The 26,113-nt window shown below is 38.4% G+C and overlaps 1 protein-coding gene across 2 annotated transcripts in view; it reads left to right on the forward strand.

Moving 5' to 3' along the window:
• PPHLN1 (periphilin 1) overlaps nt 1–26,113 on the forward strand; it is a 58,352-nt gene that overhangs the window by 13,751 nt on the left and 18,488 nt on the right. Inside the window, exons 5-8 of one of the 2 annotated variants that reach the window (XM_088524132.1) lie at nt 6,643–6,922; nt 9,937–9,996; nt 14,304–14,423; nt 16,437–16,577. In XM_088524132.1, the coding sequence (XP_088380258.1) occupies nt 6,643–6,922; nt 9,937–9,996; nt 14,304–14,423; nt 16,437–16,577 (601 nt within the window). Of the gene's footprint in view, nt 1–6,642; nt 6,923–9,919; nt 9,997–14,303; nt 14,424–16,436; nt 16,578–26,113 lie in introns of both variants that reach the window. The other variant, XM_088524133.1, reaches the window with a different exon arrangement.

A 26,113-nucleotide genomic window follows, 5' to 3' on the forward strand; every position in this document is an offset into this window, starting at 1 on the left:
AATGGTAATGTATTATATGTCAGTATTACTAGCATAAAGTATTACTGCTTACAAACCTAGTCCACAATATGCTTTTTCCTTTTACAGCTTTTTATTGATAATATTGGAAAATTATCCACAGATTGATCAATGTAGTATATTCTAATATAATACCTTATTTGTTGCTTTCCACAAAGTATCAAGGAACTAATGGCATTCTGCACTATACCAATGAAAAGCCTTAAGAAGTCCTTTAGCAGTTTCATAGTTTCTGCATTGCTGTGTTTAAGAATTTTAAACATATTCTTTTGTTAAAAAGAATTATATATATATAATATGTGTGTGTGTGTATGTATATATATATGTATTTTTTTAAAAAGCTGCTTTCATTGAATTACTTATGGCCCTGAGTATCAAATTAATGGTCCGTTGGCATTTCTTTTGTATGCTAATCTTTTCTCAAGCAATATAAATATAAAATGTTTAAAAAATCCAAAATTGTTCTGTTTAGAAATCTGGCAATATAAGGTTGCATGACTCTTAACAACACTTATTTTCTTTGCAGTCTGATGTTATTTTCCACACTTACTTAATAGATTTTTCAGCAAACTTTGAGACTATTTCAGAACTTCCACAGAGCTATTTACTTGTATTTTATAGCAAGTTACTATCCGCAGAAGATTTTTCTCCATACCTTTATGCTTGCTTTCTATAGTACTTACGATTTTTTTTTCCATCCTCCATCCCATCACCCCTAGTGCTCTGCTGTACTATGGGGAACCTTTTGAAAAGTCTTCCCATTCCTGGTGTGAAATTACGGTATATTTAGAAAGGAGCTTCATTTGCCGATTAATGTAATAGGCTCTGCAATCTTTTAAGACTTATCTTGCAGTTGGACTCCCATTAAAACCTTCTGTAGAAGTGAGAATAATAATAATAATAATCTGTTTCTCTCTTTTGTTAAGATACTGGGAAAAATCTTGAGTATGTGAAGAGTATGAGTACTTGCCCTTGGCTTTCGTCCAATTTTAAGCATATGAGTTGAGATCCAAAATTTGTATGAATTATTTTTCTTTCTCACTAAGTCTCTTTAGGAATTGATTCAGCTACTGCTATACCAAGCAGTTCAATATCTGAACAGCATGACTGTGCTGGAATGATACGTTGCTCATCAAGTCAAGAGCGTGAAATCTGGCCCAATGATGGTGTCCCTTAGTAAATACTTGATTAAGGAAGGGGGAGGAAAAAAACCCTAGAGTTCCAGAAATTCACAATCACTAGAATTAACTTTAGGATTTAAATTCTCCATTGTTGAAATTGCTAATTTCTTTTGCTGAAATTGCTATATAATAGAAATTGGAACTTGATCCATGACTTTTAAGCAAGGACACATTCTGGGACCTATGATTTCTTTTCCACTGTAGAGAAATTACAGGGACTTAAGCCCTCTTTTCATTTAAAAAAAAAAAAAAAAAGCCAAGACCACAGTTTAGATATGTTTTTACTGGCTGGGCCTGTCTTCCAGCAAACTTACCAAAGTACATGGTAAATGAAAGTAGGGAAGAGGTACCTACAAAGAGGAGGGAAATCTGCTTTCCTGTTGCTTTTGAAGTCTGTAGCTTGGCTATTCTGTTAGAGGATGCAGCATTGGTCGTCTTGGTTTCTGTTCTGCTGTCTGTCACGATGTCCAGGAAGAAAATCGCTAATGATTTTAATGTCTTTTCTATTCAGTAAGATGGAAGAGTGCCCTCAGCTTAGAGTTTTAGCATTAGCATGTGATGATGGCACTACGGTACCACATGCAGCAATGAAAATTGTGAAGCATTTATGTACTCTCAACTTTTTGATTTATCTTGTTTCTAGAGATATTTCTCTTAATGAGATTTATTACTCTTGTAATAGTCATTTCTTTCTGTCTTCATGTGAAAAGCTGTTAATAAGATTACATTGAGTAGACCTAATTATGCTAATTTTATTTAAAGCAAATGCAAATACTGCAGTTATTTGCTCCACCATAAAACACCAAAAACCATTTTTCATGAAAAGTCTGTCATCATTTCTAATATGTTTTGAGTTCAAAGGAAGGTCAGTGGAACGGGATTATTTGTTATCTGTGATAGTGTAATTCATTGCGTTGTTTTAGTTTAAGATAAACCATCTTTTGGAGAAAAATAAAGGATTATAGTAAGTGAAGTCTGAAGCAGAATTAAAGTAAATGGTTGGTTTGATGCATAGTTATGCACTGCATGCTTTGAAAATAAAGAAAATGAATTCTGAGAGAGGCTGCTGCTGTCTTGAATTTTCTGACACTTAAATTTGCTTTGAAAAAGTTGGAAATAGAGGTGTTCCTGAATCTTCATGTTTTCTTTTTGAATGTTTAACACATCAAGTATGAGTTCTGGGAGGCAATGTATCTTATTAAATCTTTGCATTTCATCTGGCTCATGATAGCTCCCCCAGTGTCCTGTAGAGGAAGGTAAGAAAGGTTTCCTGTGTCCTTCCTGTGCCCCTCGCTACCCTCCTCCCTCCAGTACGACACTTTAAGAGAAAATGCGTAGAGTTAAGAAGAATGGTTCAAGTTCCATCTCTTTCAAGCCATCTGTTCTGGGTTTGATTTGTGTGTGTGTTGTTTTGCATTTTGTTTATTTTTGGAGATATGCATCATTTCCTCAGTGTAATTTTATCAAATTGCACGGGTGAGTTCTAGGCAAGGCCCAAGCCTGTGAATAGCGCATCTAAGTCTTGTGGCAGGAACCACAATCTCTCAGATGTAGTGGCCCACGTATGTGTTTTGGGTTGACATTCTATCTAGTCAACAGACTGTGCTCATCTATGAGTTATTAAAGGGAGCTGGATTTTCTGCTCCCCAGCAATGTGCTGCTCAGTGGCTGGTCTCTGTTCAGCTCAGCGTGAGGGTGTGAGAAGTGGAGAGGATCTGTAGATTAACTGTCCTACACATAGATCAGTTAGTGTTTTAATTCTAAAGATAAATGTCTGTTGGGATCTAAAGGCCCAGCTGTTTTGTTTGAAAGAGGGTAGTAAGGATCAGTTTATTGGTGCAGTATTGGTTGTGTGAGAGTTCAGAGGGCCGCAGCAGCTGGAGTTCACAGACAGCGGCTGTCTCTTCAAACCCTGAGCTGGCTCCATAGGTGCTGTCGTCCTTTTTCCTGTTGATTATTGATTGACCCTGATGAATTTCCTTTTGTGACTATGCACCTTTTTCCCTTACTGCATGTGACTCTTCCAAGCGCATCCCTCCCCCAGGCTTTTCGAATGTAGCCAGTGACTGAGTTTTGTGCTGTGTTCTGTGAAACCGCAGTTCGGATGCGATGCACGATGTTGCAGAGTTTCATCTGTCCCCCCCGGGTGAACTAGAAGGCTCCCCACAGTCGTCCTTTTTTGCCCCCCTGCTGCTGAGGGCCCTATCACTGAGCACAGTGGTCAGGAGGGCTGAGGACAGCGGTCGGTCCCTGCCGTGTGGCACTCGTGTCTTGGGACAGGCTTCAGTGTCCCGGCAGCCTTGGCAGCTGCAGAGCTCCCCCGTGCTGAGTCCTGGGCCGCAGGAAGCTCTTTCTCTGCCCCGTCTGTATTCCCCAAAAAAAAGCCTGGGACCGGCAATCTGTGTCAGACCTGTGCTCTTCCCTCAGCTGCTCCGGGCTGTTTAGTTTTAAACGTTCAGGAGCGGTTTTCACCCTAGATTGCCAGCTTTACTGGGAGTTCTGTGGTCAAGTTTCATGGAGGTTAAAAATGCTAATATTCCTTACTGAAATACTTCAGGGAAAGCTCCCTACCTTTTAGGACTTAAGGTGAAGATAAAATGTAATTCCAAGCAGGATCCTGTATAAAAGGGATTAATCCTGTATTCAATATTAAAGGAAACAGCCCTCAAAGTTGCTGTTGAGCAAAAATTTTGAATTTGTACTTAAATAGTCCCCGCTCAATAAACCTTTTGAGTACGTGTTGGAATTTTAAGCATGTGCTTAACGGCTTTGCTGAATTGGGGCCTTCATTACCAAATTGCAGGTGTATGCTAGGCGAAGTATATTTAAAAAAAAAAAATATATATATATATATAAAACAATGCTTATTTTGTTCTGTTCAGTGTGGTTTGTTGAATTAGTGCATCAGAAATGCTGTAGTGTTGCTAACTTGTATGAAACTGGTTAATACAACTTATATCTTGGGTGAGGGATTTCGCTAGACCCATTGAAATAGGGTCTAGTTAAGACTTAGAATCAAGTTGATGAATGATTTAAAAAAAATGGACATGAGATTTCAACTTTTTGTGCTTTTCTGTTATATTCCAGTATAATGAGGCTTTTTATTTGTTTTTATGTTTAAAAGTGTGTTTCAATGTTGTTTTGTGAAGGCTCATGTGGATATTAGAGCATGTATTATACGTGTGCAATAGCTGGGGCTCTGTAAACATTTCCATAATAAACTTCTCTGTATGCTGTGGCTTAATAACTTGCCCATAAAAATGTGCTTTGGGCAGAAAAGTGGTGTACCAATCTACCTGAAAGCTTGGGCTTCATTTAAAAAGAAAAAAAAAATCAAAAGCTCTCTGTATGTTACAGAAACACTCAAATACAGCAAATGACATTTTAAATCTCAGAATTTTCCCAGCAGAACTTGTTGTCATTTTCCTCAATTGCACATTAAAAAAAAAAAAAAAACACTTCAGTTGCCTTACATTGATCATTGCATACCTTAACCTTTCATACCCTTACAGTGTGTACTCTTAAAAAAAAAAAAAAAAAAAAAAAAAACTCTGGATTACATTGTTTCATATTATTTATGAATAGTATATATGAATTACATTAATTCAATTTTGTCCTGGACTGCACCTCTGAAAGATGAGATGATTTATCAAATTCTGTGCATATTTAAGATCAATAGAAATGCTAATATAGTCAATTAATTTTTTTTTTTTTTCAAATCTGAGAGACAGTCAGAAGAACAAGTCATCTGTACCTAAATCATTCCTTATAGATATATGACCTGTCCTTAAAATAGATAAATAAAAAGAACACACCTGAGGAGTCTTATCTACACAGACTAGTTCAAAGCTCAACTAGTCTCCCCAGTGTTCCTAATGTCAGAACTAAATCTGCCTTTTTGCATTTCAAGTCCATTGCTGCTTGAACAGTTTATACATTTGTCGTAGGTAAAACATTACTTTCCTATTTTATGTAGCTATAAAAACTTTATACACCAGATTTTATGTTTGAGAAGTCATCTAACTTCTTTAGATTTCTTTTTCCTAGGCTGTTTTTCCTAGACCAAGGGGTTTCACTGCTCCTCCGTTAAGCCTGTTTTGTCCATGTCTGGTCATTCTGGTTACCTTCTCTGGGACCTGGAGCCTCCTGTGATTTCACCCATTTTGTGATGAGTAACGTTTGCAGCCGGGCACGTGGCTCTGGGCCCTTGAAAAGGGAGCAGAAGGATTAAGCATGGGTCTGTCTGGGGATGTTCTTTCTTTGATGCCCACATCTCTAAAAGTCTGTGGTGTGTTTAACAACTCAACAGGTCTTTGGGGGACATTCCCTTATGTAAAATAGAGACCTGTAATGAAAAACAGGAGAAAAACAGTCAAAAAAGTGCATTTTAATGTGCTATAAATGCTAGGAAATCTTTCTTTTGCTTAGCATTACTGTAGTAGCTGTCAAAGGAACCAAGAGCACTTGCTCTTCACTAGGTATTTTCTGAGCAACACTAGTGTCAGTGGCCTAGGGTCAGTTGGCGTTCATGTGGGTGATTGTAAATGTGGAGGCCAGGTAGGAAAAGTGCAATTTGATTCTCCTTTTTTGACCTTTAAATATACACACTCACACGGTCAGGTCCCCAGGACATTCTGGGTGCATCCTGGAATAAAAATACATAAATCTAGTTTTTTTTTTTTTTTAAAAAAAAAAAGTTGTTCAATAGATTTATGTTTTCATATCGGTCTGATTTTATATTATATTCAGTGTTATTTTACTGAAAAGTTTAATATCATGTGAAACACTTAGGAAATAGATTTTTAGTAGTATTTTTCACTGGAGGTTTTGCTGTGGCATTCTGTAGTTTTCTTGTGCCTTTTTTGTGATATAAAATGCCTGATTGATGCCTGAAACCTTCATCCCGCAAGGTTTGTGAAATCAAACAGGCAAGAAAATAAGGGCAAAAGAAAAATAAGAAAAATAGAGTGGAAGAAATAGTGGAGTAACGTGAATGATACTTGCATATGCATTTTAGCTGTCATAATATTAAGACATTATTCCAGATAAGGCAAAATATAGAGTATATTTTGAGAAATAAAATGTGAAAATCTCAATTTCTAGAATGTTTTTCTCTTTCATGTTTTAGCTACATTATCAAGCAGTAAGAGAGAAGTAGCCTCTGTCTCTGAAGTAGTTGAATGAAATCTGAGGACGTAATTACAGCCATTACACTTCTATTTCTATTTTCTAACTTGTTTTCCATTCACGGTGTCATTAACAGTGTTGACAATTTTCAGATTTGTTTTGCAGATGACTGTTAACCTGTTTGTATTTACCAGAGAGAACATGTTGCAATTTTCTTACCTGCTGTTTTTTGGTGGAGGAGGAAGGAAAAAGAAAGAAAGAAAAAAACCAAAGCAAGGGTAACTAAGTAACTCTCATTTTTCTGTTGTTTTCAAAGGGACATCAGAGATGGCTTCAGAAGAAAAAGCTTCTATCCTTCCCATTATATGCGAGAGCGATCCCCTCATAAGAGGGACTCTCCTTTCTTCAGGGAATCGCCCGGGAGCCGGAGGGATTCTCCGCACAGCCGATCTGGCTCCAGTGTCAGCAGCAGGAGCTACTCTCCTGAAAGAAGCAAAGTCTATCCTTTCCACCAGTCCCAGCATAGCAGAAGTATGTCATCTTTACATAAAAGAAATATTTCTTCTCAGCAAGGTAATGCTGGATTAATGATGAAAGTGGTTAGTGAGGTGAACCTGGCTGCCACTGTATAAGACCTTTCTCTTTACATATTCTCTTATACAGTGAGGGCAATAGATGTTTTTTCCAGTTCTGTTACCTGCTCTGTAGTCATTTCGTTGAACTCTCTGTTCCCTTATGTGTGTATCTGTGGAGACTTAGTGTGGGAGACTGCAGGTGTTATTTCAATAGCATCTGTACCCTGAGTGCACAGCTCTTTTCCAGTATAGTACGTTGTCTTTTTTTCTTATGTTTTCTCTCCAGTTCGTCTCAAATCTTGCTTTCTGCAAAGCAATGTAAAACATATCGCAGTATATTCTGCTTGTTAGAAGCTTAGTTGTTAGGCTTTTCCAGAAAGCTAATGAACTATGTTACTGAAATGTTATGTTATTGAAAATACTTGACTCTTTTGTCTTCAATAACCTACAAAAACAAGCAAAAGTAGTTATTTTTTAAACATACTATAGTCTTGCCTTGCTGCTTCTAAAGCTTTTGTGAATTATTCTTACTAGACTTCCCTTTCTGCAAAAGCTTTCTGCAGAGTGACACAAAACTTCCATTTATCTTGACAGCATTTTTGGTCTTCTCAAGACAAATTGCTTCACAAGGCTTCACAAATCTTCTCAGATTTCCTAATTCCTTTTTTTTTTTTTTTTTCTGTTCATTGACACTTTATTTGTTTCTATGACAACATTGTTGGACTGTTAGGTAGCACCTTTTATATACATAAAAAAGAAACTTGTGGCATGTGTTAACGTTGCTTAATTATTGCTTAATTAGTGAGTAATTATTTCACTCGTTGTTGAAAGGCAAAGTATCTCTCTAGCTGAGGAATTTAAAAGATGTTCAGCTAAAGTTACAGGAGGATTATGGATATGCAGATCATAATTAGCAGGAACAGGAAAAGGTGCTGAGAAAAACTAGATAAAACTGTGGAATCCTTCAGCGATTCCTGCCACTTGGTGCAATTTCTGTTGCGTTTGGTAGTGAAGTGGAGGCAGAGAACTTCACAAGCCAGAGAAGAGTCAAGAGGAAAGAAGGTAAGAAGAGGTGCTTAAAAAGTGTCACATCTGATTGTATAGTTAGAGTTGTGTGTGGTAGGTTCAAAAATAGTCTTATACACATTCAAAGTAAATGTTCTCCTAATAGTGCTCAAAATTAAATAGGTTCTCTGCTTAATTTTGATTCATTTACTGCCATCTTTTTCGTCTGGTTCCATCTATTCAAATAGAGCTGTATAATATACTCATCTGAAATCATGCATAGAGAGTCTGGTGTGATGAAGGAGGTATGTGGAAGGCAGAGTTTGAGTAGTTTGGTGCATTTGAAAGGAGGTAGGATACATACACACACAGCGTTGGAAAGCAGGTACTGCAAAAGCAAAACTGCTGTGTTAGTGTTAGTGACGGCAGGGAGATACTCCCAGAATCACAGACTATGTGGCAAATTAAAGATGGGATTATTTTCATGTTCTTTTTTTCTGTTTGTGTCTGATATGTTGACTATGCAAAGCTTCACATTTTTTACAGCCTTCTTTGGTAATTTTTCATTGGACTATTGAAAAGCTTTTGTGGTTAAAGGCAACTCATAGTTTATCTTTGGTTTTGTGGCCACTAGAAATTCTTGAATATGACTGCTTGTTTTTTTGTTTGTTTTTTGGTTACTATTTTTTTTGAATAGGTTTTCTATTTGGTGTTTTTTTATCAAGGGTTATTAAAGTTTACTTTTGCCTGCTGCATTCAAATGTGCTGCTTTGCCAGATTCCGTCAGTGTAAAAGCAAAAATATATTTGTCTGTCATCTTCCCCTAAGTATTTTCAGTAGCATTGTTAAAAGAAGCATCAGTAGCTTCAGTGAGGATTTTGCAGTTGTTTAGCTGTTTAATAATCCTCTGGCAGAGCAGTAACTCACTTGCCTCTGGCAGTATGCAGAGGTGAGCAGTTTTTTGATCTTTGCTGTGCATTAATAGTCTGCCATAGACACACGATATCATGAAATATGAGTAAAAGGGAGAAGGCAAATTTTCAAATGTCTTTTAAACATTGTGCATATTTTGCATAGACTTATTTTCATAGGTAACCATATTTTTAAATATATACAATATAAAATGCAATCTTAATTTACAGCATCAAGTGTGTAAAGAAAATAGCTCATTTAGGAATGAGATGTCTTTGTTACTTGGGCTCACTAAAGGAATGTCATGCTTGTTTATAATCCTATTATGATAATTTAGGTAAAAATTAAGTATTTAAGTATTTGATAGACTTGTTTTGAATTTATATTTCTTTAATTGAATGAATATAAATGTAATTGAGACCACAGTAAGTTTATGTCATCAGTTTTGGATTCGTGAGTAGTCAGGCGTTATCCAGTGAATGTGGTCGGTCTCATGAGTCAGGCCTAGTGGCTATAGATCTGCTTTTCTGTTTATCTTTGAGGTCCCTTGTAGGTAACCTGTGGGCCACAGTTTGGAAGCTGCTGCTGCCCGTTCTGCCCTGGGGGCTGCCCGTAGCTGACACCGGGCAAAGGGTCTTCAGTGGCCGTGACGAGCTGGGAAACTTGGGTTGACATTTTGCTGATTTCCACACTTAATTCCAAAACAAGAAGACTGATAGTGCAAAGACCGTCTAGCTTGTTGATGTATCCCATCATATTTATATAATTTATAGGCTTGTATAATATTACATGTATATGTTATATTAATGTAATAAAAAAATAGGAATTCTTCATTTCACTTTTTAGTAAGCTCACTCTAGGGGTATTACAAAGCGAATCTATATCATCCTGCCAAATTGTATTGACATGCCCTTTCTGTTAAATGCTGGAAAAAAAATCCACATTGTAATAACATTGTTGCTTGTCACCAGATAGCTGGGGAGAATGGGAAGTAGTAGAGGTTTCCTGTCTGAATTAAGCGAATATCCCTGCAGTTTTTCCAAGCCAACAAATATATTTGCAAGATACATCTTTAATTTTGCTTTTTTTTTTTAATTTTAGGTAAAGAGAGGACTCAGTCACTGAAAACCTCAAGAGATGCATCACCATCAGGTTCCACAGCAGTGCCCTCCTCAAAGGTGAATTTTCTTTCTGGGCGCTCCTCCCACCAAGGTTGCAGGTTGCTCCCTGCCACAGGCACAGGTGCCTTTGGAAGGACCTGCCACTGCTCAAGGAAGGAGTGTCTGGAAATGTTCTGCAGCCCAACAGAGGGGTTTCCCCCAGCTCCTTATCTGGTGGGGAGATGCTGATAATGCTGTGGCTCTAAAGACACAGGCAAGCCTTTTACTCCATGACACTTATTTTAGGAGAAGGAGCATTTTGAATGTATTCCAAACAGATATTTTCCAAAATCTGGTATGATAGAGAAGAAATAAAATTGGGGAAACAAGTGTTAGGAGCAAGTGATCCTCACGACGTGCTTGCACTTGCTCCGAACTCTCTGCTGCTGGAGCTGTCACTGGGTTTGGCAACAGTGTCACTCCCACGAGTGTGGTGGAGGCTGTGGATGACGGGGAGGCTGCTGTGAGCAGGAATGGTGCCATTTCCTCGGGAGCAGAGGGCACTGCAGAACACTCTGGTAAATGCCATTTTTATATTCTGAGTGATGCTATTTAATTTCCCATCAAAAATCTTGCGGGCTAAGCACCAACTGCATAATTATGCTAATTCATTGAAGAGGCAGGCTAATAAACACTAATGAACAATCAGCATTCAGTATTGTTCTAGCAGTCCTGTGGCAATAAAAAGGTTTTCGCTTCACAGACTGCTTACCTTAAAATTATATTTGAGGTTAAAATGAACATTTCTGTGGCAGCGTTTACCCTGAATTTTTGAGAAATGCTTTAATGAGAAGTAGGGAAACAATGCAATATATTGTTCTAAGTGAATAAGGTCCTATAAAAAGCGGCATTCTCCCTACGTAGCATGGTGTACTAGCTTAGTTTTTGAGTTTTTTAAAGAAAAAAAAATGTGGAATGCTTAAAGGCAAGATACTTGTAGGGAAGAAAGGTACTATTTTTGTGAAAAGGTGAGACTGAAGGAAATAATTAGCAGGAGAAAAAAAACAGGCTCTGGTTGTGCTGTGTGTTTGTCAGTGCTTCCTCCTTATGCAGCTGCAGCAGAAGTGCTGCGTGAGGCACTGGCTCCTTGCTCGTGCCCTGAAGGGGGGAGGCCTTAGGGTGCTCTTAGCCGTGTAGACAGGCTGAGTGAGATAAAAGCTGGTCTATGGCACAAGTTGCACTAATTTGGATTATATAATAAATTTTATAATTAGGCCACCTGTTTTCCTTGCAACTTAGCATATTGCTGCTTAATACCAAATCCTTGCTTAATACAAATGTGTTGCAAAATGTTTTGCCTGGCATTAATATGCAGTAAAAGCTTGGACTGTCAAGTACTGTTAAAATGCTTTGCTTTCCTCCTCAGTCAGCTCTAATCCCTGCTATGCTGTTTTGTTGCTAGAGGTTTGCCTATATCCACTGGCAGAGGTGATGTAGGATGCACACAAATACAAACCTTGCTATTTGATTAAATTGTTTCCCCAGACAGAGCAAATCTTTGTCCAGCAAACAGAGCCCTGGAACAGGCTGCCCAGAGAGGTTGTGGAGTCTCCTTCTCTGGAGATCTTCCAAACCCACCTGGATGCCACCCTGTGCCACGTGCTCTGGGTGTCCCTGCTGGAGCAGGGGGTTGGACTGGGTGATCTCTAGAGGTCCCTTCCAACCTCAACCACTCTGTGAGTCTGTGAAACATCAGCTGCAGAAATGAACTATGCACATCCTGCAGTGCTGTTTTGTCACTTGTTTCTGTAAGTCCACCTGTGCCATCTGTCAGTGGGGCCTCCTGGATGGATGGCTGGATTCCTCTAGCCAGTTAAGTCAAACAAGTGTTTCTGTGGACTAGAAATATCAACAACAAAAGTTTGAATGGAGCTTGATAAACATTTCTAGGGTCAGGTTCTTGCAATTTAATTAAACTTGATGAATGAGCTGGATGCTTTTACTTTATAGCTTAGATGTGATAGTGTTCACCGCTCGAAGTTATAATTTACCTTTGAAATAATTGTTAAGGTTTGTGCTTCTGCAGCAATATCTCTTTTCAGTGTAGCTACTGTATGCAAATCTCAAAGGTATTTTATCTGTGCCTTTTAATTATTTTTTTTTTACATATTCATGCATGTGAATTAATACATGTTGGTGTTATCTGATCTTAAGCATCTGTTTAGTTAACTGCTGCATGAAATCTTTTGTGTTTTTCTTTAATAGCTGTCTGGACTACAAGCCTTGGAGGCTGTATCCAACATAATTAAAGCAAAAGGTAGATGTGTGAGACAGGGAAATCTTCCCAGCAAAGATATCAGTAAGCTGACAGGTTATTGCTGTTGTTATATTATGCATAAGAAAGATGGGGGGGGCGTGGGGAGAAAAAAGCAAACAGCTTAAACACCTTTTTTTCTTTTTTTCACAGGCTTTGTGTGTTTGGGGTTTTCTGTTTTGTTTCTTTTTTGTTTAAAAAGAAAAAAGAAGGTTATTCTAAGCGGTGCATTGTTGGTACTTTAAGCTTCAGCAGTTGAAAAGTATGCAGATATTTTTCTCTGAGAAACATTTTCACCTTCCTTTAATTTTCCTGCCATCCTGTGAAAACACCATTATTTTGTTACATAAAGTGCAATCAAGATTTTTTTAAAAAGTGTATAGACCTGTAGATTTAATTTAATAAGATTAAGTAAATCAAATTCTCTTTGCTCTGTTCCAGTAGATATTTGAGTGGTTAGTTTCCACAGGCCATAGCTTGTGGAAATATTTAAAGTCATGTGAGATTTTGTTTATCTTCATCTCATGCAAAGCTGACTATCAGTGACAAAGATACCGGTCTTTTCTTTTTGTTAGTATTGGCCAAAGGTGCATTTGAGGAAAGGGAGGAGTGTATAATGGAACCATAATACAAGATTTTTTGGCAGCAACAAAAGAGTCAGGATTGAGGTAAAAGTGAGGCATCCTTTGGGGGAAAAATACGTGTGGGGGAGAAGGGGGGACTTGGCAGCTGATAGTTGGTGAAGAGGGTAGGAATAATCATGTAGCTGGGAAAGGTGAATTATATTATGCTACATTATAAATTATATCACCCTTTCTCTTAGCAACCCTATTAGTACCCTGTCTGCATATCAAAATTCTCTGAGTCCGTGTTGCTTGCTGACTTTTTTAATTTCGTACTTTATAATTCTGTAATATATAATTATAGAGAAGAGGGATTCTTCCCTGAGATAACGACATGACACTGAATCCCAAGGGGTTCCCTGCGGGCCGGTGCAGAGGTGGATTCTGTCGTTGTGCCTACACCGCAGCACAGGGTGGGCACAGGAGACTTGACCCGAGGGAACAGCAGCGGGGCTGAGGATGAAGCATCTCACTGCAGGTCGCAGTATTTGCTTCCTTTGCCTGCTGGTCTGGCTTCGAATGAGCTGATAGTAACTGGTTCATGATGTTTGGTTCTGTGGTTAAGGAGCTAGAAAACAGCCATTGGGTGGGGATCATGGCAGCCTTGCAGGCAGCAGGATTTTGTGTGTCTGTCTTGGATCCATCTTAGTGCTGCTGTTTTGAATGTTACAGTTGTGCTGATTCTTGAATGGATACTTTTATATATACAGTTGTACAATTAAAGCATCCACTTGTTGCAAATGAGATTCATAAAGTTAGCTATTCCTAAATTGGTTTTGGTATGTGGGCATTTGTCGCTATGTATTTGTTGCTGTGTTAGTAGAAGCTGCATCGTATTCTTAAAGGGAAATCATTTTTTAAATACTATTTATGTGACCATTTCTGTTTGAAAAGGTAGATCAAAAGGCTATAAATCCAGAACTGATTTTACTATAAATGATCAACATTTATTCCAAGTAAACATTAGCAATTTTTAATAGACATGTGTCTGATCATTTAAGATTTTTATAGTTACTTTATAAATACGGGTAGAGTTCTTTCTGTCCCTAGTTGGCTTAGGTTGTACTGCGTACTTACTGTCCCAGCCTCTTGTCCCTGCAAACTGAGTTAAATTTTCGAATCAGTCCCCACTTATTTCCCACTTCTCCTTAGCTCCCATTTGATCCGTGTCTCTTTAAATTCAGTAAAAATATCAGACTCTTTTTACTGTTCTGTTTACTCTGTGAACTTAGTGACATTGACAGTGAAAGTAGTATTTTTTAAACCAATGAATGTCAATAAGACTTTTTCTTTTTTCTATTTTTTTAACAAATTGATTAACGAATAAGATATCTTCAGATTGGTTTTCTTTTAAAATGTTTTGTGATCTGACTTTCTAACTTTTGAAGGTGCATTTCCACGTGTAAAGGTGTTCCATGTTAAACCTTTGCTGTAATGCTTTTGTGCAGGCCTTGGATAAGACCCACAGACTGTCAGAAAAGGAGCTCGCAGAAGCTGCAAGCAAGTGGGCAGCCGAGAAGGCAGAGAAGGCCGACGAAGGCAACTTCCCGGAGATCCCGGAGTATGAGGTAAGGCAGGAGTGTGCACAGGCTGCCTCTAAAATACTGCAACAACAGACTCTCTTGTTTTCTCTGCGCTCTTCCAAAAGTCACAGTTTGCAATTTACCCCTGAATTTGCATGTCTGTGCTATTAAGTATTTTTTGAAAGGAAGAAAGAGGGAGACTAAAGCCTTGTGTTTTGTGATGTTGTTGTTGTTGTTACTTTTTTATTACAAAACACAGTAGGTTTTGTTGGTACGGCTTGAATTCATTTTGAGCTACAACTGACAAAACAAGGCTCCAGCCCCACAGGGCTTCTCCAGGGAACTCTTGTGCTGGTGTAAGGCTGCCAACCTGCTGAGCTTCCTAAAATCAGCAAGGGACTTCTGAGTTAGTGTGAGTGTACATTGAAAACATACAACTGGAAGGAAAACTCTGCCTCTCTGAGTTCAATTCCCTGCCCTGGCAGCCTGCTGTGTCACATATTCTTTCCAGAGAGCGGTACTCTTCCATCTTAAAAATTAGATTTTTCTTTATGCTACTGTAGTTAGATTTTTCCAGAATTGTTATTTATTTATTTATTTATTCTCCCATTAACACTTAACATTAAACTGTCAGTTTATACCCATCTGTTCTCATCCCTCCTTGGAGTCTACCCTTTACTCTGTTATAGCCTGTATCAGCCTTCATTTTTTTTTTGCTGCCCTTAAGCAGTTTTTTTGTTTGTTTGTTTGTCTGATTTTGCTGCACTGGGAGAAGACGTATTTGTTGTTGCTGTCCTGTCTGATAGGATTACCTTTACTGATGTGCTAGTAGAGTAGGCTCTGCAAGCGTGTGTTAATGCACCTCAGGGAAAGTTAAGTGGTCTAGATTGAACACTTCGAATTGATGTTTCTGAACTAACCCATCGGATTTATTGCTGAAGTAAGTTGGCAAGTGTTCATGCAGCTAGATTGGTAAGGGATTACCAAACCTCTTGCTTTTCAGTTCAGATGTGGATCTTGTGGCAATGCAAATAATAGAGGTAGTCAGTAGCCTGAATCCCTGGCTGTAGGAGGACAGAGGTGACTGGGGCTGCTCATGTGTATATGTCTAGGTGTTCCCCATTACTTAGATGTTGTTGAGTGCCACTCCAGAAAAGAATGAGCTTCTGAGAGAACCCTGGTTATCTTATGCCTCTAAATAGTTTTCCTTTCTCTCATGAACATGTATTAATGTGCCTTGAGGCTTTGAGCCAAAGACTGACTCGTGGAGTTGTCAAAAGTTGACCCACTCAGGCTGGTAAGATTGGTAGGCAGTAGTTTCTGGCAAAGGTGGTAGCAAGTCCTTAATAAAGATGGCATTTTTAGCTAGCCCTTCTTCCCCCAGTAGGAAACTCTGTCACTGGGAAATGTCATTTAGTACACAGCAAATGTTGTGCAGTGTGTGTTTTGTTGGTAGTCCACATTAATCCTGCAGGCATTTTAATTGTCCTTCTCTTCAGTTTGAGATTCTGTCTTAAAGGAAGACGCGTATAATGTTGGTAGTCCTGAGATTTCTTTCACAGCATTAGGAAACCTCTACGTGGGCATTTGCTTTTGCTATTTGGTCTATAACTGTATCACATTGGTTAGCCTGTGGGTCTGAATGTTGCCTGAGCTCTTTTGGTGGCCTTCTAGTTTTGTCATTTTTAATTATATGTGATTTTAATTACTTTTTCCCAGAAAGTTAATCCCACTATTATTTTAGATTTATTGCTTGTTGGTGTTGCAAATATCACATATTCAAGTCCTTTACAAAGAAAGAGCAGGTAAAGGTTGTTCGACATCATTCTCCTTCCACAATTAAAAGACTGACTCCCATTTTTTCATGATGTCACCTTATCTGTGGATTCTAAATCCCTTACGTGTAGTTGCTGCATGGTAACAGTAAGATTTCCCTAATAGTCTCAATGAGCAAAGCTGCATCTAATTGAATAACCATACTTAGTGCTTTTATTTTCTTCTGCGATCTTGAGGTCTTTGTTTTTTTTCCAAAACCATGAAAAATCTTTTTCTTTTAAGGCTGGGTCTTCGGCTCCATTATACGTTGAACGAACAGAGGAAACAGAAACAAATATAACGGATAGTACAGAGGGATATGAGGATGGGCACCTTCTTGGCCGTTCAAAAGCAATTGCAACCAAGACCAAGGAGATTGAGCAGGTGAGTCCTCAAGGCTTTTTGGCACTGATGTGTAATGATTTGCTATGCTCTGTGTTTCTGCTGCTAGAAATATGATGGTATCTTCCTTTTTCCTCTCCTTGGAGCGTAATATTAATGTAATCCAATCTCTCGAGATAGCATGATGATTGCATCTTATCCTATTTAATACTTTATATTGATGAAGAAGCATGAAATTCTTCCATAAGCAAGAATTAATGGTAACATATGTGCCCTGTCTATTTATTTTTCAATCCAAGAAAATGACCGTTTCTTTGAATAATTGTTTCAATTTCAGCCATACCACAAATATTTGAAATACACTTAAAATGTGGTTTTATGTGAGATCAAATGAATTTACTTTTACATTGTAATGCTCTTAAATTGAATACTTAAAATATGGAGCTGAGCTCTTAAAATTGAGAACTTATAGATTTTGCTTTGATTGCAACATTTTATATTTGGATGAGAGTAGGATATTGTCCAATGTATCACATTATTGTGTTCAGAAATGTTCTATTCTGTTCCTTCTTGAGTGCTTTCAGATTTATTTAATGTGAACTGAGATTTCTGGTGCTCTTCTGCATAAATTTGAGCCTTTGAGGAAGTTCCGTGGAAATTTATTCATCTATCAATTAGTCCTCAATATCATGACTGCAGGTTAAGGAAAATATCTACAGTTACCTACTGGTTTTCATGCATCAACCATGACACGATTGTGTTTTATTTCCATGTCCTTCTGAAATGGAGGTTTTTGGAGTAAAGTCCTCTGCCTTCACTTTTTTGAGACTACTTTGTCCAAATCTGGAGTCTTGCATTGAATATTTATGTTTGAGTGGGAGAGGTGACTTTATTCCAACTTGATCTGCTTTCAAATGTTGACAGCATGTGCCTATGATAGGTTGAAAGGAAGTGCAGATCACTTATCCTCCTCATAGCTTTCTGATTTCAAGAGAAATAGCTCCCTGGTCTTGTCCTGGATAATCCTCGGAAACACATTTGGGGGCTCCATTTTCATCCTTAATTCTAGTGGCCTTCATTGCATCACCTGCAGGCCCCTTTCCTGTGCTCTGTCACAGTTCCTTTTCCCTAACACTTTAAAGTCAAATTCCTGCTCAGTTGTTTTTGTTTCAATTTTTTAATAATGATTTTGTGTAATTATGTGTGTTTCCTGCTTTGCATACTGTAACTACTGGGGTCATGGTGTAATTTCTGGGTTGTGTCTGGCAGCCAGTTTGTACAGGGAATCAGCTACTGCCAAATAGATAATTTTGTGACTGTTTAAAACTGACAGACTGAAAATGTTGAAGAATAGGGGCAGATCTTGAGAAAATAGCAATTGTGGTCATTTTGCTGATAAATGTGTGATGAACTTATTTCTGGGAAAGGTCTGTTCCCGAGTCCTAGGGATAGGCTTGTAGTCAAGACTGATGAAAACTTGGGCTTAGTAACATTAAATCATCTCGTAAAGGACATTTGTCTCTATCAGTTGTAGAGTTGGCACTTATCCCTAAAGAGATATAGCTTATGCTCTGCAAAACAGAAAACTTTTAGGAGCTTATCTCAGAATAGCCTGAGGAGTAATTTAAAGATTTTGATTTCGTAGAACCAGTTTCTCTTATTGTTGATTTGAATATTGAAGCTTTCAGCTTCCACAAATTAAAATAAGATTTTTTAGAATGATACGCATATACGCATTTTCCAACATTTTAGTCAAGCAACTAAAGAAAAGTCAAAATCCTTCTATCTATCTATTTAGAGAGAGAGAGAAAGAGATTCTTGATTTAACCAATTAAATTAATACTGTCAGATGACCTAGAAATTTTTCAGGTAGATGATTAAAAGTAATTAATTGCTACTTCAGCAAAGTATTTTGTTCCAGAAAAAAATAATATGATGATATAAATGTTTTTCATGATTGTTTTGTAAACTTCATGAAAACTCGCCATATTTCACTTTTTTTTTTGTAGTTGTCAGGATATAGAAGTAAATTTTGTTTAATTATGTGTGATTTGAATGCTCCAGCCAGCCTGGTGCACATGGGAAAGGGGGCCTTGTGCAACAGGGTATTATTTCTTTTAAGCAACAAGCAAACAGAAACGCTTAGCTCATTGAGTGTGATATTCATACGAGTGTTTTTTTTCGTAACTCAATCTCTGTCTCTTATTTATCGCTCATGTTTTGGTTCTTTTGTGGTCTGTCCATCCTTTAAGTTGCAGTGACACAGTTGCCAAATGTAGTCTTGAAATGTAACATGGTCTTAAATGGTTCAATTGGTCATTGACCGTATATGGTGAATATAATATATATGTATAATATATATATATATGCATGCACACACATAATACCTCACTGTGACTGTTCCCGCCGCATCCCTGCTCTCCAGAAGATCCCTCTTTCCGCAGGTTCCCCCTCGCTCTCCTGTGCCCGCCGTGGGCTGCAGGTCCCAGCTCCTGCTGCCATCCCCTCCCTAATGCCTGGTTTTCTGTAGGACCTGGACCTTACTGGCAGCTTTTGATGCTCTTTGTGTGAATGGTCAGAATTGCAGAACGCTTTTTGAGAACAGAGAGAGTGAAGTGATTGACTCTTGGGTGTCAGTGGGAGCCTGGCACTTGCTAGTGTCTTTAAAAATAACCTTCCCTCCTGCTTCCACACAGGACATGGAAATATGTTACAAGTCGCCTCAGGGTGAGGGGCAGCGCCGCTGAGGCTCATGTGGGAAAAGCTGGTCTAGGTGCTTGAAGCTGGTGTAGCAGAGAGAGGGCCCAGGAGGCCTGTGAACGGTGATGTGCTGCGGGCGCTGTTATCTAGTTTCATGCATTTATATGTTTTTGATCTAGCAGCGTGCAATATGAATATATTGTTTTGGAGTGGTTTTGGTTTTATGTAGTTAAGGATCAGCTTATGCTTTTAGCGCATAATGTGCTGTTTTTTTTTTTTTTTTTTTTCTTTGTGGTGTGATGATAATTACGTGCCCGGTGTTACGTTCCCAGTTGGAGCAGTTGGCTGTCAGTGCTGCACAAAAGGGTATCTCTGTGTTTTTCCTTGTGGGCACGAGGGGCAGGCGTTCTCGAGGTGCGCTCCGAGGAGCGCGCTGCTTATCTTGTCTAGACATCAGGGCTGCTGCGCCGCGTTGGCTACAGCACATCACGGTGTGCCCAGCGCCCCAAGTGTTGCGTGTGCAAGTTCCAGGGACATAAGTTACCTCCCAAAATCTATTATTTTCTGAAGTGTAATTTCCTGAAATAAGCCATGTACTTTCCTTGATTTTGGCCAAAAAAAAAAAAAAAAAAATATCAAACTTCTCGATTAAACTCCTTCCAGAGCTCTGGAGTTGAAGAAGGAAATACAGGATATTTTTGTCTTTTTTCCTTTTTTGTCCTTTTTTTTTTTTTGTTTATTTGTTTTGAGTGTTACTGCTTACCACTAGGCCTGGTTGATTACTGCTGACTGGATGTTTTCGGTGGAATGATATTTTAAAAGGTCAAGCAGAATAATATTTCAGAATGTTCAAACAGCTAGATTAATTGCTTGTTTACTTGTCCTTGTTTGCTAACTTGTCTTTTCCTTTTTTTACTGGAAGATGCTGAAAACCAGGCTTTTCAAAGTTTGCATTTGAAAGTTCACAGATATGGTGCGTGGAAAGCAGGTAAAAGGATGTGTGTCTGGGTCAGGAGACTGTCCATTTTCTACTCCCAGATCTACTGTGCAATTCTCCCATCGTTACAGGCCGCTTACTGGCAACTCTGGCCCCAAAGTTATAGCTAAGTGAGTAAACCAGCAAAGTTTTAGCAGTTATAGGGAATAATGTTTCAGAAGAATTGTGCCTTGTTTGCATGTGCTTTGTCGAATTTCTTTTTCTGATAAGATTTATGTGGCAATAGCTGAATTACCAGTAGGTGTGTTTGGCACTTTTTAATGGGACTCTGATTGCTGGAGATGCTGTTCTGACAGAACAAAAAGGCTGATAGTTCAGAGTAAAACTCCTCATTGCTGATCTTTGTTTAAGAAAATCTTGTTTTCAATAGCACACCAGGAAAGCAACATACAGGGATTCCTGTCATGATAAATGGTTGTATTTTCTGTAGCGCACAGAAATGTCCTCTCAAGCCCTGTCCTTCACTAGTCTCAGAACGAAGAAGGTGATTAGGAGGTGTTTATGGTCACGGTGTCTGAGCATACATTGACAGCACTCATTCTTCATCTGCTTTCTTATATCAGACCCAATCCTGGAAATATGTGCACTGAGCAGCCATTTTACAGCTAGTGCTTATAGGATAGTGTCCTTAGATTTTTTTTTTCTTTAGAGTCTCTTTTCTCTTCTATTTGCATAAAACCTACAGCAAGATGTTGCTACTTCTGTGGTATTTACTTCATCATGTCTTGGGAGCAATGAAGCTGTTGACAACTGCTGAAGATGTAGGGTATTAGATACAAAACATATTTTTCAGCCTCCCGGAATGTAAGTATCTTTAATCTAGGACTTCTGATTTCTATTTTTAGTGTTATGTGGTCTGAGAGGAAAAGAAGTTATCCACAGTTTGTGCTGTTGATAGTCAATGTGGACTCCAGAGATTGCAGGGGAGTGGAAATGAAGAAGGCAGACGGGTTGGAAGTACTGAGGGTGTCTTTCAGAAACTGGAGGAGAACCATCACTGGGAAAGAAAATCCCTGATTGATCAGAAAGGGATGAAAGGATGAGGAAGAGGATTCAGTTGTACAGTTGACGTTAGCAACATCTACGGAGAAGGAAGGCGTAAATGGGAGGTATCTTCCAGATCTTGGACAAGAATAAGCTACTGATAAACCTTGGTAAGTTAGATATATAGTTATAGTAAAATAAAGAAATAAATCTCACCAACAGGAATCTGCGTGTGCTGTGGCTCCTTTCAGTCAAAATTATCTAGACTAGGAAGAAACAGCCTAATGAAAATATGAGTTAAGAGGCGAGTAAGTTGAAAGGGACTGGAGCAGTAGCTAGAGAGCGTGTTAAAGGTTAGTTCTGATTCTGGATGAGTCAGACAGGCTCTGTATCTGATGGGCATAGCTCACACAAGAGTAGTAGGCCAGATGAGAGCAGAAGATTGGGAAGCAGTAAATTTTGCTTTCCTTCAGTTTTCTGTGGCACTTCAAGTCTTGCATTCTTGATATCCAGTAGCAAAGCTTTAATGATGGTCTCATTTGGTTGTGTCATAGGATGTCTCATGCTTCCTCGAGCTTGTTTACTTTACTTAAATGTAAGAGATTAAGTATATTAGTTTATTTTTTTCTTAACCAAGAAAACCTTTGTCTCAGTTTCTGCTATCTTGCCCTAGGCTTCTCAGGAAAAAATTATGATCCTTCCCTTCATGAATTATATCATCTGCCTGTAGTCTTGTTTCATCCTTTTGTGGTTTATTAGTTAATCTTGTATTAGTACTTCCTTCCTTATATACTGGATAAATCTTGCATTGTGTTTTACTCATTTTTAGGCACTTCTTTCTTTCATGTTAGTTTTGACATGCTAATATTTTCTATTAATTCGTTTTAAAAAATAAGGGTTTCTAAAGTAAGTGTTACCACACTGATTTGCTTTGGCATGTGGAAGCTCTAGCACCTTTCCTTTTCCTGGGATGGAAACGCATGAGATAGAGGTTACAGCCCTTCACTGTGCAGTTGTATAGCTGCATTTTCTTCCCTTTCCCTGAACCTCAGTGAGTTTTTTAGAATCCGTGCAGTGTTTGTAATTACAAACTGCTGCATATGCAAAGTCAGTGCAACTCATTTTACTTCAGTACCTAAAGGTATAGTTTAATAAGGAAATGCATTACCACATTTCAGTTTCTTGCCAGCAGCTTTTTTCATTGCAAAGATGATTTTTTAAAAAAAGTGATTATTTTAATTTAAAATGTAAATCTCAGAGCGATACTTTTTACAGAACTGACACCGTGTTGTATGTAAGTACATAGTGACAGTAGTGTGTTTTCATTCTTATAATGCATCAAATAAATTAAAAGGAATTCACCTTAAACTGTCAAACAAAATCTTTTGTACTTAACTAATGATAGAAAGTTAATTTTGTATTACCTTTTTGGTATAGCTGTTTTTTGCCTGAGCACACTATTTTGAAGATGGCGAATGTTAGAGAATCTACCAGTTGACAAAACTGGTCATTGCTGTAATTTTTGATATAGTGATGCTTGATTTAAGTGCTTTAATAACTCTGCAGATTCCAAGATATTAAACAAGGGGATTGATAGTTTACAAAAATTAGATCTTGTCAGTTACCCCTGGAAGGCTTAAATGAGGGAGTGGTAGTAGGCTGGGTATGTGATAAAATAGCTGAACTTAGAATAGATGAAAAAGTGAAAAAGATTTGTCTCTATTTCAAACAGTTGGGCACTGAGTAAAATTTTGAAAGAGAACACTACTTCTGATCAGATGAAGTGAAGGATTTGGCCATATTTTCTTTTTTTCGGTGTATTTCTAGCAATGTTTTTTTCATTGTGTCTTATTCTATAGTAAGAAACTAGCAATTATAATTATCAATTATAATTTAGAAATTATAATCCTGAGTAGGCTAGGAAGAAGAAGAAAGATTAGTTTCAAGAGGTGATGACTACAGACAAGATTGGAAAAGGCATTAAGAGGAGAAGCATCTGCCTGAAAAACGTGTGAGCTTTGAAATATAATTAGGAACTAATTATGAGAAATTGCCTACTGGAAAAAAATATCAGAAGTTAAGACGCTTGGAAGGATAAACAAAACTGCACTGAAGAAGTTCCCAAGAAAAATAAAAGATAAAAACAAAAATGAGCTCTAATAAAAGAAGTGGCTTCTGTGGGGTTATTGTTTTGGATTTTATTTTATTTTTTTTAGATAACTTTAATTTAACTGAGTGGATAGAGGTATAACCTCCTCTTCTCTTGCCCAAGCCTGTCTCCTGCTCATCCTTGCTTTACTGAGGGACATGGTGGATGTGAAAGGTGGTTTTGGTTTTGCCATTGGATTTATTATTCCGCTGTTTCCAGGGTGGAAGACCAAACTGTCTCTTAGTTGTCTCAAGGCACTGAGGCTTTAAGTTCTAACTCTTTAGCATTTCTGTTTCTTACAACTGCTCTCTGTTGAGCATGGCATCTTTTGAATTTTTAAGGCTATTTCAGCATTGTTGAATAGATGGAAAAAGAGGAAAACCTGTTGCTTTCTGGGTTAGGACAGAACACGAAAACTTGGAACTTGTGTCTGATAACTGGATCCAGAAATTGGAATTGTCTCCAAAAGAGCCCCAGCCCAAACAACTACTGTCTGGCTTCTGTTTTTCACCCCACCATGACACTAATTTCACACCAGCTCTGTGAATATTCTCTGTGGAGTTTGTGTTGATCTTCTGTTAGAGGTGAAATAGGGATCCAAGCCGTGCTGCAGGTGGCCATGGATCAGGCACATGGAGAACAGTGCCAGAAAGTAAAGGAGGTTGAGTCCCACAAAATCCTGTGTGGTGATGGGGAGGTGGCAACAGGGGGAACGCGTGAATACCCCTGGTAAGTGGTAGATGAAATCCTGCTGCGCTCACCCCAGTGCAGCAGAAGTTTGGGCTGTAGAAGACAGCTTTGCTGGTGCATGTACTTTTTAATCCTTTGAATCTGATCCATTTGTAATGCGAGTTGAATATATCACTGGTAATCCTGTTCAAACAAAGGGCCGTTGTTGACCAAAGGCATCTTTGTGAATAGACTGTATTTATCACTTGGTTCTGAATTTTCTATTTCTTTTTTATGCTTTGTAACGTACACTGTTTCTATGCTGGTATTGGCTTTCTTTTCTTTTTCTTTTTCTTTTTTTTTTTTTTTTTTTGTTAAGGAGTTAATTCCAAAGGAGTTCAGAGTTAGGAAGTTAGCTGCCTAACTCTTTTGTTGCAGGAGTAGCTTATGCATGTGTTTCTTTTGTAATTTAAGATTATAAAAACATTAGATTTTTATCTGGGCATATAAATGACTAATGTATAACATCATTTGTCACCAACCCACAAGAATCACTTTTCTTTTTTGCTGGACTCCTGTTTACACTGATGGTGTGACTTTCAATCCTCAGTATTTGTCTGGACACACACAAGTGTGTGGGTGTCACAGTTTTTAATGGTACAAAAGAAGGCAGGTAAAGGAGGGCCAGGTTCCCCACAGAACGAGGGTTTGCAGTTGTAGCCTCTTCTAGTTCCTTTATGATTTGAGAAGTTGAGATAATCAGTTTGATTTGTAAAACCACAGAGATTGAATACTGAGAAATGGGTCATGTTCATGTTTCCTGAGCTGCTTGGGCTGCTTAAGAAGCTGCTTTGGCTTAATTTTCTGAACTACAGAACTTTGAGTATTGCTCTGAGTGATACTAATAACCCATACTAGATTAGTGTGATACTGTTTCTCCATAGTTGAATTGATACTTGCAATCTTCACTCTTTCCTTCCCTCAAAGAACTTAAATTTTCACCCTAACACTCTTACTGTTGTATGTACTTTACCATAATTATTCTCTACAAGCCCTAGTATTGCAGATAACTTTATACACTCTTTTGGTTATATGCTACCTAAATAAAAACCTCCATGTAAGCATTTTAAATGCAGTATCAGAATAAATTAGAGTCTGCTGACACAAGCTTTTCAGTGATCATCTACATTTGGAAAACTGCCCATTTTTATTGCATTTTTAACTTGGCTTCCTGGGGAAACTAGCTTATGCAATCACAGTGTACCTGCGCTGCCCTATCTTGTGAATCTATTGTCAGGTTTCAACTAAATTCAACTTGGGCATAAATCAAGGTGATTAGTTCCTACAAGTTCTGTGAAAAGAGGCAACAGAAGAAACTGTGAGAGTTTCAGTGGAGAAAGACGATAGTGCGATTGCATCTGAGACATCATTTGCATCCCAGAGACACCAGAGAATCCCCTTAAGCAAGTGGTGCTGTTGTTAGAAAAGCTTGTAACTTTGCAGACCTCAGCTGCACATTTGAGTTTGGCAGTTTTAGTTTTAAAAAATTACATCCTTGTCCTGTACTGTCGTGTGTGCTGCATGTTGTTTTTCCTGAGGAGCAGCACTTGGTTATTTAGTTGTGAACTTTGCTGGTACCCACCTGTAGCAGCCCCTGAAGTTCTAGCATGGATGTCAGCAGGAAAGAATGGTCAAAATACCAGTATCTGTGGTTGTGGGCCAGCTTGGTTTTGTTAAACATTCACCTTTCATTCAAACACAAACATCTTACATATGCTTTGAGTCTACAGTTTCTGGAATGTTTTATTTATTTATTGCCTGTGAGCTAATGTGCTGATGCCCTGGAAGCTCCCTGCAATTAAGGTGCACAGGAGCACCTCCTGGGGCAAAAGCTGAACCCGTGCAGGAAGGCAAGCGAATGCCAGGTAAGGAATCTTCCCATGTAAGCTGCATTTCCATGGATAGAGGTGTACCGTTGGCAGCAGGGGGGAGATGGAGGGAGGACTGGATGTGCGTGAGGATCGGGAGTGCAGGGGTAAAAGGAGGTAAGAGTTTCTGAAGGAGAGGTGGAGTGGGGCC

This window comes from Tinamus guttatus, unplaced genomic scaffold, assembly GCF_059628265.1.
Source record: "Tinamus guttatus ecotype Peru unplaced genomic scaffold, ASM5962826v1 Tinamus_guttatus_pri_ptg000206l, whole genome shotgun sequence".
Taxonomy (NCBI): domain Eukaryota; kingdom Metazoa; phylum Chordata; class Aves; order Tinamiformes; family Tinamidae; genus Tinamus; species Tinamus guttatus.